The sequence below is a fragment of the Taeniopygia guttata genome, chromosome 14 (genome assembly GCF_048771995.1).
Source record: "Taeniopygia guttata chromosome 14, bTaeGut7.mat, whole genome shotgun sequence".
In the NCBI taxonomy this organism is placed as follows: Eukaryota; Metazoa; Chordata; class Aves; order Passeriformes; family Estrildidae; genus Taeniopygia; species Taeniopygia guttata.
The window spans coordinates 6657793-6670149 of NC_133039.1; the positions used below are offsets into that span (position 1 = coordinate 6657793).

General features: G+C 47.6%; 1 protein-coding gene across 1 annotated transcript in view; it reads left to right on the plus strand.

The window, feature by feature from the left end:
• LMF1 (lipase maturation factor 1) overlaps positions 1-12357 on the plus strand; it is a 150113-nt gene that overhangs the window by 120260 nt on the left and 17496 nt on the right. The window contains exons 7-8 of the mRNA XM_032751008.3: positions 8308-8476; positions 11944-12097. Of these exons, the coding sequence (XP_032606899.2) occupies positions 8308-8476; positions 11944-12097 (323 nt within the window). The remainder of the gene's footprint in view (positions 1-8307; positions 8477-11943; positions 12098-12357) is intronic.

The window sequence follows — 12357 nt, forward strand, 5'->3', positions numbered from 1 at the left end:
TATCACAGTTTGGAGCCATTTTCCAGCAGAGCTGAGGGAAGGATTTGGGTCAGAGCCTTGCTGCAGAGGCCATCCACCGACAGAGATGCTGAGGCACGATGGCTGTTCTGCCCTTCCTTCATATTTCTCCTCTTTTTTTTTTTTTTTTTTTTTTTTTTTTAGCATTTCCATAAAATTTTTACATCGAGTCCTTCACTTTTTTTATCCTCCAGGCTTTTCAGCCTGGCTTTATTAAAATCAAATGCTGCCCAGCCCCAAACACAGCACCGGGCTGGCTTTTCCTGGTGTGTTTTCAGCCACAACTGTTTCCCATTTCTCCCAGGCTCTCAGGAGCCCACGGGCTCAGGGATCAAGGATCAGCTCCGTGTGTTCTCCCCAAAACGTGCTCTTGGTTTGCTGGAAAAATCCAGGTCATCCCAGAGTTGGGAACTCACCCAGCCTTGGCTTCCAGTGACACAGAGCAGCCAACCCAAGTTAAATATTTCACTGCAGATGTTGCTGGGAGCTTAAAGTTACCCAAAATTATGGATTTAACGAGGCAAGGAAAGGAGCTGCAGAAAGATCCAAATGAGGGAAGCCACCAGTGCTTTCCAGGCCGGTGTCAGGCTGATCAGATGTGACATCCTTGACTTTTTCCTTGCGTTTTCCCTGGGCCTGCGGATGTGGTCACGTCCTTTCCTTTTAGCTTGAAAAGGCAGAGATGGGTTTGAATCCGTGTTGAGCTTGAATTTGGGGAGCAGAGTCCCAATCCAGCTGTTGCAGATGTCTCCATTTGTGAATTGGTGAAACCAAAACCTTGGATATGAATTATTTTGGAAGGGCTTTGTGACACAGATCCCGTTTCCCTGTGCCAGGGCTGGCTGAGATTGGCCATACTCAGCATTCCCATCAGTATTTATTCCCAAGAACGTTGTTTTCCCCATACTCTGACACCAATTTCATCCAAACTTTACCAAGACCTGGACTAGAGAAGATGTTCACTATCAGAATAGATTTTTTCTGATGTGTTCTCCTTCTCCCCTTCCCAAAAAATTGGGTTTGCTCTGACTTTGGCAATTGTTAAATACCTCTAAATATTGCAGAAAAAGTGGTTTTCAAAGGAGCCTGCAGTGCCTGGATGGTGAAAGGGAATGGAAGCATTTTTGCCAGAAGTGTTTTAGCATTCCTTCAATCAAGGAATATAAACAGTTCCATGTGACTTTGGGCTGATCCAGGATTTGAAAGCAGGGTTTAATTCACATCATTTCTCGCAGAGGGAATTTTGAACCCACATATCTCCTAAAAATGTCCTAATTAGTAGGGAGGAGGATATTCTGGGAAAGGCTTTCACTTTCTACTCTTGGTGGTGTTCCACTTTATTACTGATCACTCGATAACCATCCAGTGTTAATTACAGGGGAGTTGTGTAACTGAGTTATTGATTGGTGCCTATTGACAGCCCATTCCAGGCTGTAATTAAACCTCAAACCAGGATTATTTCTACAGGGCAGGAAAATGCTTTTCCTGAATCCTTCTTTTCCCGTGTGTTGGCGTTAGGCATTGTGCTGTCTCTGCAGCACAAATGGCAAATGAAAATGGTGTTTGTGGTTTCACCAAGTCCAGAGCTGCTCCTTGCAGTGCCTGGGTCCTCCTGAAGCTGGTGGCAAAGGCCCCACGGAGCTGAGGGCTGGTTCCACCCTCCAAAACCTGCATGCCTGGAGTTTTAGGGAAGGACCAAGGTGCTGGGAATGCCTGGGGTGCAATTCCTCATCCTGGCTACTGTCCAGAACTAAAGAGCCCTGGAGGAAGTGACCCTCTGCTTTGTGTTTCGGTTTGCACGTGGTTGGAAATCAGGGAGGAATTCCTTTCTGGAAAGGGCTGTCCAGGGTGGAATCCCCATGCCTGGAGGGATTTCAAAGCCATGTGGATGTGGTGCTTGGGGACACTTGGGGTCAATGGTGGCCTTGGCTGTGGTGGGGAAATGGTTGGACTTGATGATTCAAGGATCAGTGATTCCATGATTCCAACCTCGGTGATTCCATTATTCCATCCCAGTAATTCCATGATTCCAACCTCAGTGATTCCATGATTACAACCTTAATGATTCCGTGATTTCGACTTCAATGATTCCATTATTCCAATCTCAGTGATTCCATTATTCCAACCCCAGTGATTCCATGATTCCAACCTCAATGATTCCATTATTCCAACCTTAGTGATTCCATGATTCCAACCTCAATGATTCTATGATTCCAACCTGAACAATTCCATGATTCCAACCTCAATGATTCCATTATTCCAATCTGAATGATTCCATCATTCCAACCTCAGTGATTCCATTATTCCAACCTCAGTGATTCTATGATTCCAACCTGAACAATTCCATGATTCCAACCTCAATGATTCCATTATTCCAATCTGAATGATTCCATCATTCCAACCTCAATGATTCCCTTATTCCAACCTGAATGATTCCATCGTTCCAACCTGAAGAATTCCATGATTCCAAAGAACACCCGCCCCAGGGGTGTCACAGGGACAACCCCCCAGCCCCTCTTGCCATCCACGTGGCTTCCCACAGGGTTGGTCTCTGACATGGATGTGCCCTGGCTGTTCCTGAGGCGCTGCATCCCACAGCTCCTTAAAAACTTAAAAAACATTCCCATGTCACTGGACACTTTTCCAGGTGCAGTCTGTGCCTCCCTACGTACAGGGGAGATGACCAGTCACGCATGTCAGCATTTTCTGCAAGCATTTGCTTCATTAGGGGTGCCTCAAGAGATAAAAACAGATAATGGCCCTGAATAAACAGCCAAAAAATTGAGGATTTGTCTGCATCCCCTTCCAGAGGCACATCCAGCCAACGGCACAGCCCCTCCCTGTGTAACTCTTTAGGGTTTGACAGTTTTATAACCCTAAATTTGCACCTTCTGGAAAAGGGTGACAGTTAATGATTCATTGCCGTGCTGGAATTTTTCTTAGGATGTCTTAATATCCGAGCATGGAACAGAGCTGAGCAGAGAGGGAAAATAAAAACCTGGAGCAAAATGCTCCCAGAACAGCCTCAATAGGCAGGAACTGCCCAGTCCTGCCAGTGCCATCCAAAATATTTGGGATTATTTTTTTAAAGCTGTTTTCCTGGGTGTCCAGCTCCAGTTTGAAAGTGGTTTGAAAGGGAGCTGTGAAAAAAATGTCTATGGGTGCATTCCTCACTTTTCAGGAAGGAAGTGGATTTTGATATCACAAACCATCTGCTGCTTTTAACCAAAAAAGGCAAAAATTAATCAAATCTTTGTACTTTGGACAGACTTGAAGTTGTGCTGATGAAGAAAAACATCATTAAATAGTTTTTTACTATTAGGTAAATGCTTTCAGTGTATTTGCTGTTGATTTGCCCTGACTGTGCAGTTTGCCAGACCAAGGACAGGTTTTAGTGAGGGTTGTGCATGTCTGTGCCCATGGTTGGTTTTTTTCTCAGCAGAAGCTGACCTGCTCCATTTTCTCCTGGTGCTTCCAATAGTTTACTGAATTTCTCTGGGATTCACCAAACCATCTCCTGTGTAGACAGAGGTGATTATTTATTTACCTGTTTTTCTCTGCACTGAACAGCAGAGATTAAATCCTCATGCAAATATTCAATTAAGGAGTTGACAAGAAATTAAATTCATAATGAGGGGAAATTAAAAATTGTTGTTTCTGCTATTTAACGGGAATTTTTTTTTGTCTGTGCCTATGATAAATTTTTGGGGAAAACCACATTATATGAGTATTTTTCTAGGAATAGTTTAACAAATACACTCCAGTGCAGGTGGAGACTCTACTTTGACTTTTAGACTGTGCTTTGGGGCAGCAGGAAGGACTGGATGGTTCTTGAGGTCTCCTTTTTCCCTTTAAATGATTTATAATCCTTCCAGACATCCCAGTTTTGGCTTTTCTGTGCCAATGGCTCGATATCAGGCAGCCCCAGTGAGGTGATCCTGTCTCCACGCTGTGGACAAGCTCCAGGCAGCCCTCGCCTGTGTTTAAGAGTTTCCAGCTTGTTTTTGTCCCTCCTGGACAAATATCCAGGCTGTGCCATGGAATTCGAGCTTCCTCTGCCTACTGGATGTTTGTAACAATCTGGGATTTCAAAAAAAAAAACAAAAAAACCAAACCCCAGCCAAACAAAGAAGCCCAACCTGTAAAAAAGTTACGGCTGGAGGTGCCCATTTTCTGACAGAGGGGTTTGGTAACGGGGCAGGGGACAGAAATGTGAGGAATAATTGGTTTTGGGCCTAGAACCAGGAAAACTACTTTTCCAAATTAATCCAGCGAGAGCCATGAATCCACTGTATTTCATATCACACTTCATAAAACTCCAGTCATAATCCATAAAAGTGACATTATTAGATTAAAACCCTCAGTTCCTCCTAGAAGGAGCTCGCTCATTAGACATGCTGTAGTTTTATAACCTCAAAGTTCCTCCCCAATTACCATGATTAATACTGGGCTTTAATAAAAAATTTCTCCCAATCACCACAGGGGTTGATCCCATCTGGTTGGTGTAATTGGGAGTTTCAGTATTGTCCAGCAAGGGAAGGACGCTCTGGGAACACAAATCAAGGCTGAGGATGGATGAGGATGGAGGTCTGGAGATCCAGCTGGGGTTTGGTGGTGGTTGGAGCATGGAAAAGTCCAGGTGATGTGAGCCAAAGGCTGGGATTGCTGGGGGAAGCGTGGATGAATTCTCCCTCCTGGAGCAGCTGATGAAGGATCAGGGAAGCTCCCTGTGCTCTTCCAACAGGGATCTGCCCTGGGAAATCCATCCTACATTGAACATCCCAGCTGGAGCCAGCACAGTTTGCTCTGAGGGAGCAGCACATGGAAGCTCCAGAGGAAAGGCAGGATTTGGGGGAACATGTGTGTCGCTGTCGAGGCAGGACGGGAATGGAGAGACTCTGATCAGAAGGCTGCTGAGAGTAAAACTCCGGTTTATTCAAAATATCTTTTATACAGAGCTTCGTGAGGACCAGCTCCGTTGGTCCTGAAGTGAAAACCACCCACAGCATTGGTGCAGAGTGCTTGGCACACAGTGATAGAACTTAACTATAAACAATGTGAACAACAAGAAATATAAAGAATTATTTACATTATTTTCCAACTCTTTCCCAGGCTTCTGCCTGGCTAGAAACTTTCATTTCTCTCGTTGACTGAATCTGAGAACCACACGTGCTGCCTGCTGAGGTTTGGATGGCAGTGGATCCCTAAATCCTGGGAGGAGCTGCTCCTGTGGGATCCTGTGAGACACGGGGGATCAGCTTCACCCTTGGTGCCATGGACACGTCCATCCCTCTGCTCTGCTCTGCTCTGGTGGCTCTCCCTTGGAGCACTGCCACCTGCACGAGGACATGGAGCTGCTGCAGCAAACCCAGAGGAGGCCAAAGGGATGCTCCGAGGGCTGGAGCCCCTCTGGAGCCAGGCTGGGACACCTGGGGGTGCTCACCTGGAGAGGAGAAGGCTCCAGGGAGAGCTCAGAGCCCTGTCAGGGCTTGAAGGGGCTCCAGGAGAGCTGGAGAGGGATTTGGGACAAAGGATGGAGGGACAGGACACAGGGAATGGCTTCACATTCACAGAGATCAAGACTAGTGGGATATTGGGAAGGAATTGTTCCCTGGGAGGGTGGCACAGATTCCCAGAGCAGCTGTGGCTGCCCCTGGATCCCTGGAAGTGTCCAAGGCCAGGCTGGAGCACCCTGGGACAGTAGAAGGTGTTGGGGGTGGAACTGGAGGAGTTTAAGGTCCCTTCCCACCCAAACCACTCCATGATGATGATGATGATGATGGTGATGAAATAACATAAAACTCACTCTTGATGACCACGAAGCCGCTTGCTGGGACACCACCCCTCAGCATCTTTGACAAATCCCATTTTTTGGCTTTGCAGAAGGAATTGCTTTGAGGTTTGTCCTTGCAGATCCGAGGGGTCCGTGGTTTCAGCCAGCCCCGGGTGAGCAGGAGCTGGCGTGAGCCTCAGCCAGAAGCACTGAAATTAAAAATGTGTCGGCTCCGCAGTTCCACCCCGGCCCAGAGAACACCAAACTCATGTTATTTTTGAATCCCCTGATTTTTCAGGGCTGCTGGAAATAAGAGCTCCTGCTCCTGACTTCCAAGCAATAAAGAGAGGTGAATCACTCCTGCAAAAACCCTCCCGTGGACCACCCAGGGGCTCCTGCAGAGCTGGGAACCAGAAGTGGCAGAGCACAGAAGGATTTTCTTAACACAACTGCAACTGCACGGGGCAAAATCACCTCGGCACAGGAGCAGAGTGAGAGGTGTGATAATGAAGCCAGGCTGATTAATATGCATCGAGTTAAATCACATTCAGGTCACAGAGCAAGCCCCAAACCTCAGCTGTAACATGTTCCCCTCCAGGACCCAACATGTGTCTGGAATTCAGATAGAAATCGCTTTTTTTTTCCCCTCGTAATTATCCAACTCAGCATAAATTATTATTTTTTAAACTAAATAATAGTTAGGATTTTTGTTCCTGGCTGTGATTGGTCAGAGCTCTCCTTTTTTTAACAATCTCTGAGTTTCTGAAGAGTCCTGCTGGGGTTTTAAAACTTGTAACCTGCAAATCACCATGTCAGAAACCATCGTGCCAATCATATAAAATATGAAATCACACGTTCTTAGCATTTATTTGTTGTCATTTTTAATGAGAAAACATGGAATTTTTTTACCAGAACATTGTTTGAAAGTCCTCAGGCTGAAACTGTCCCTGTGTTCTTGATGTTTGTACTGTGGAGTGGTATTTTGGGAGACCACATGCAAGATACCCTCCTAAACAGCCAATAAAAGCTAAAATTAAAACAAAATAACGCCTCTTAAAATGCACGCTACTATATTTAACGCTGCTCTTTAATTAGAGGTTCCAAGATTTCCTCCTGAAGGGTTTCAAGAGCGTTGCTGTCACTGATCCCTCGGAATAAGCAGGAAGTGGGTGATTCCCGTGGGAAATCAAGTCACTTTGGAAATCAAGGCACTGGAAATTGAGGCACTATGGAAATCGAGGCACTTTGGAAATCAAGGTACTTTGGTAATCAAGGCACAGTGGAAATTAAGGCACTGGAAATTGAGTCACTGTGGAAATCAAGTCACTCTAGAAAATAAGTCACTTTGGAAATCAAGGCAATATGGAAATCAAGTCACTTTGGAAATCAAGGCACTGGAAATTGAGGCACTTTGGAAATCAAGCCACTATGGAAATTGAAGCACTGTGGAAATTGAGTCACATTGGAAATCAAGGTACTTTGGAAATCAAATCACTGTGAAAATCAAGTAACTTTGGAAATTGAGGCACTGTGGTAATCATGTCACTGGAAAATAAGTCACAATGGAAATCAGGTAACTTTGGAAACTGAGGCACTGTGGAAACAGAGTCACTGTGGAAAATAAGTCACTTTGGAAATCAAGGCACTGGAAATTGAGGCACTTTGGAAATCAAGTCACTTTGGAACCTGAGGCACTGTGGAAGCGGAGTCACTCTGTCCTGGCTGATCCTGCTGAAAGCACGGGCAGAGCTCCTTTTGAACCAGGGGCACATTTTGGGCTGGCTCCAGGGCGGCTCTGCCATCCCACAGGATGGGCGAGCTCCGCGTTGGGATCCATCCCCGCGCGTCCCGCTCGGCATTCCGGGACGTCCACGCTCTGTGCCCTGTGGCACATTTCTCTCTCTCTCTCAAGATTCTTCATAGAGGTGCACAGAGAGAAATGAAAGAGAAAACAATTTCTATTTCTGCTCCTTGTTTTCCCATGTGGAATGTGTTTGGAGAATTGTTTATCTGGGGTGATTGCTCGGTTGGATTCTGGTGAGGATTGTTTGATCCTGGTGGCCAATCCAATCCAATCCAATCCAATCCAATCCAATCCAATCCAATCCAATCCAGTCCAATCCAATCCAATCCAATCCAACCCAATCCAATCCAATCCAATCCAATCCAATCCAATCCAATCCAATCCAATCCAATCCAATCCAATCCAATCCAATCCAGTCCAGTCCAATCCAATCCAATCCAATCCAATCCAACCCAATCCAATCCAACCCAATCCAATCCAACCCACCTGGGGCTGGACTCTCAGAGAGGGTCACGAGTTGTGTTAGAGTGAGAAATAGAGTCAGAGAAAGTAGAATGTAGTTTTAGTATCCTCCTTTTATATAGTATATTAATGTATTTTAGCATAGTTATAATAAAGAAATAATTCAGCCTTCTGAACTGAGTCAGACATCGTCATTCCTTCCCATTGGGTTCGCCTGCATTTACAATAGTGCCCCTTGTTCCCCATCCAGGTGCTGCTGATCATCAGTGGGAACCTGAGCTTCCTCAACTGGCTGACCATGGTGCCCAGCCTGGCCTGCTTCGACGACGCCAGCCTGGGGCCGCTCTTCGGCGCGCGGCTGAGGGAGCGGGCGGCGCGGCGGCAGCTCCCGGCGCCGGGGGCACAGAGGCTGTCCCTGGGTGAGTTATTCCAGAGAGGGGAGAGGTGGGATCTGGGTGTGCTGGGCTCCAAAGCTCTCGTCTTCAAAGCAAAGCTCTGCTGCTCCGTGGGTGGAGGGGGCCTGCACCTCGCCGTGGTTGGTTGGTGAGGGTCTGTGGGGACATTGACATGGGGACGTTGACATGGAGACAATTCCATGGGGACATTGCCATAGGGACAACGCTGTGGGGACATTGTCATGGGGACATTGCCGTGGGGACATTGACATAAGGACATTGCCATGGAGACAATGCCATGGAGACATTGCCGTGGGGACAACACCATGGGGACATTGCCATGGGGACATTGCCATGGGGACATTGCCATGGGGACAATGCCATGGGGACATTGTTTCTGGGACATGTCCTCTGCAGGATCATTGTCACAGGCAGCTGCAGCTCTTCAGTCAATCCTTGCTCTGCCCCCAGTGTCTCGAACCCAAAATAAGAACGTGGAGTTGCATGATTTAACTTATGGTTTTTGTTTATTTTTTTTTTAATTTTGACTGTTTTAAAGTCAAGAATAAAACACCCAGTGGGACTTGAGGTGGGGTTAGAAGCTGGGCTCTCACATTTGCTCTCCTCACTTGCTCTTTTAAGGCACGGTGAAGAGAAGGTTCCAGAGAGAACTTAGAGCCCTTCCAGGGCCTAAAGGGGCATCAGGAGAGCTGGAAAGGGACTTGGGACAAAGGATGGAGAGACAGGACACAGGGAATGGCTTCAAGCTGACAGATATTGGGAAGGAATTCCTGCTGGGAGGGTGGGCAGGCCCTGGCACTGGTGCCCAGAGCAGCTGTGGCTGCCCCTGGATCCCTGGAAGTGTCCAAAACCAGCTTGGAACACCCTGGGCTCGTGAAAGGAGCAGCTGCTGGTGGCCACCACTGGTAGCGTGGCCACCAGGGTGGTGGGGAGAGAATTCCCCAAACCAGGGAGGAGGAGAACTGCTGCTCATCCCCTGGATGTGAAAAAACAAATACAGGGGGGTTGTAACTGGAAAAAAGGGCTCGAGGTGGCTGATTTCCCCTTCCAGAGGCGCTTTCCAAGCTGCCCTGATCCAGGAGAAGCAGCACTGGGATGTTTCTCATGAGGCTGCAGAACAGATGGAGAGTGGTGTGTGCAGCATTTTTATAAACCGCATATAAGCAACAAATTGCCTGTAATATCAACAACAATCACAGCTGCTGGGGTTAAATATCCCAAACATCTGTCAGGGGAAGGAAAAATGTCAACAAGAGGCAGCATCTGTCTCCAGTCTTTTCTACCAAGAAGCAGCTCATTAACCAAAAATGGGAGGTCCAGCAATGCAGCTTCGTTAAATTTTCTTTTATTTCACGTATTTTGCTGGAATAAATCTTATTCAGCTTTTCCCCTCCTGGAACTTTGCTTAAGAGGCTGTGAAAGTCTCAACTTTCCTCCTCCATTTATGCCTGCAATCCCAAACAACACTGAGGCTGCCCCTTGTTTTTGGGAGGAGAAGCCAAAGGGAGTCACTGTGAGGGGGAGGCAGATCCTGTTTTGAGGAACTTGCACCTTTTCTGTGATGTTCTCCAGAAGGTCTGACTGAGCCAGGGTGTCCAAGCAAGCAGAATGTACATCCCACTCTGGCTGGAGCTGTGTCCCACCCTCAGGAGGGGTGGGGTGTCTGTCTGTTCCAGTTCCATCCTGGAAATGGGAATTCCTGGGTCTTTTCTCTGCTCTGGAAGCAGGGGCTGTGGAGCTGGTGCTGATGGCTCAGAGGAGCCCTCAGTCCTGGGCCACCAGAGCAGAAGACAGATGGGCCCTCAGCCATATCCTGATTTTCTGAGCCCAGGACTTAAAGTGATTCCTACTGAGGCCTCCACTTCCCATCCAGATCCCACTGGCTCCTGTCCCCATGTTTTGCTCCATCTAGTTAATTTTTTTTTTCCCCTGAATTATCCCTTTTTAAGGGCCTGGAGGCAGGAGGAGAATCCCTCCTGCTGGAGGATGAGCAGTCCCTGCATGAATAACCTGCTGGGGAGCCAGGTGAGGCTCTGTGCCTGTACCTGCTCTTGAATTACAGGGGAAGAAGTTCAGCCCAAAAAAAAAAACCCCAAAAAACACCCCAAAGCCTCGTACCCGGCAGCACAGGGGGTGAGGGAAGGCCCGATTCAAACGGTTCTCCAGAAATGTTCTCAGACTAAACAATTATTAATAGCTTCTGAGAGAGGTTCAAATAAACATCCCTCTCCTGCAGAGATAAGGGGAAAGCTCCACGCAATTGCTTTGAATCTGATCCTTTGGCTGTTAATGTTAAATAAATCGAAAAGGGCCATGAGGGAAGGAGCCCCTCGGGGGTCACCTCTGCTTATTTGTCTGCTCGTGGCCTGGGATCCAGCCCAGCCCCGTGCTGCTCCTGCAAACCCCATCCCAGAGCCCTGGCAGAGCTACACACAGCTCCTCCAGGAGCGCTGGGAATTGGGATTTCACAGAAGGAAAAGCCCCGAGGATGGGGAGAGCTTGGGGCAGCAGCAGAGGCCCCAGGACTCCTCCCCAAAGCAGGAGGCTGATCCCGAGCAAGGTGCCAGTGCCAGCTGTGGTTTTTCCCCTGTATTAAAGCCATGATTGATGTCACATTTTAGACATTTTTTCCCTTTAGCCCCTGCTCAGACTATTTAGAGAAAGGCAGATCCCAGCAGCGATAGCGGCCTGTGGCAAGGTCGGGGTGGCCACGGCGGGGCCGGCGCGGGGGGCCTGGGGATGGGGATGGGAATGGGAACGGGGATGGGGATGGGAATGGGAATGGGAACGGGGATGGGGATGGGAATGGGAATGGGAATGGGAATGGGAATGGGAATGTGTTGGAACCCTGACTGCTGAGAATTTCAGACTTTCTGTGCTGAGCACCAAGAGAACACTGCATTTGACCTGAGGCCGTGGAGAAGCTTCCAAAATGGAATGACAGAACTGGGATTGTGGATGTGGAGTTTGAGTAGAAGTGTGTGATATCCCATGGTGGGAAACTTGGAGTTTAAGGGTTTAGAATGTAGTTATAGATATAAAGCAAAATTGAGGTTTTAGGGCAGAGGCTGCTCCTTCTTCTTCCCCTTATTCTCCATGGGTTTGGGTGGTTTTGTGTAATTGGATTAAAAAGTCCACATTGTGGGCCATGGGTGGTTGGTTATTGGTTAAAAGTGAAAATAATTTAGGTGTCATTTCTTAATTGGACAGTTGATCTTTAAAAGGCATTGTAGAGAGGGAGACAGGGCTCCATTTTTAGTTTGTTAGAGTGAAGTGCTGCAGAACTCAGGGTTTGTGAGGCTGTAACATGGAAAAGCACTAACAAACATCTGAGTCTGAACAAGAAATACTATCTCACCCATTTAATCCTGACCCTGGCAGAAAAGAAGCAAAGACTCAGCAGGAATGGGGATGGGGATTTCAGAGCAGTGAAATCACCTCCCTCTGCCCTGGTTTTGTGTCCCCCATAGGCTCCTGTGTCCGCAGAGTGCTGAACATCTCCTTGGGCCTCCTCATCACCTACCTGAGCATCCCGGTGGTGCTGAACCTGGTCAGCTCCAGGCAGGTCATGAACACCTCCTTCAACCCCCTCAGGATCGTCAACACCTACGGAGCCTTCGGGAGGTACCTTTGGGCCTTCAGTGGCACATCCCAGAGCTCCCTCCAGGGCATTCCAGAGCCAGACCTGCTGTGTGCCTTAAAACTAAAGAGAAATCCTGCCAATAGACCTGGAATACGGAAGAGATGGAGAAAAGGAGCGGGTTTTTTTCCCTGTGAAATACAGTGTATGATGTATCATCTGTTTATGAGAGAGATGGAGAAAAGGGGCAGGTTCCTTTCCCACTGAATTACAATTTATGGATTATCTGTTTGTGAGAGAGATG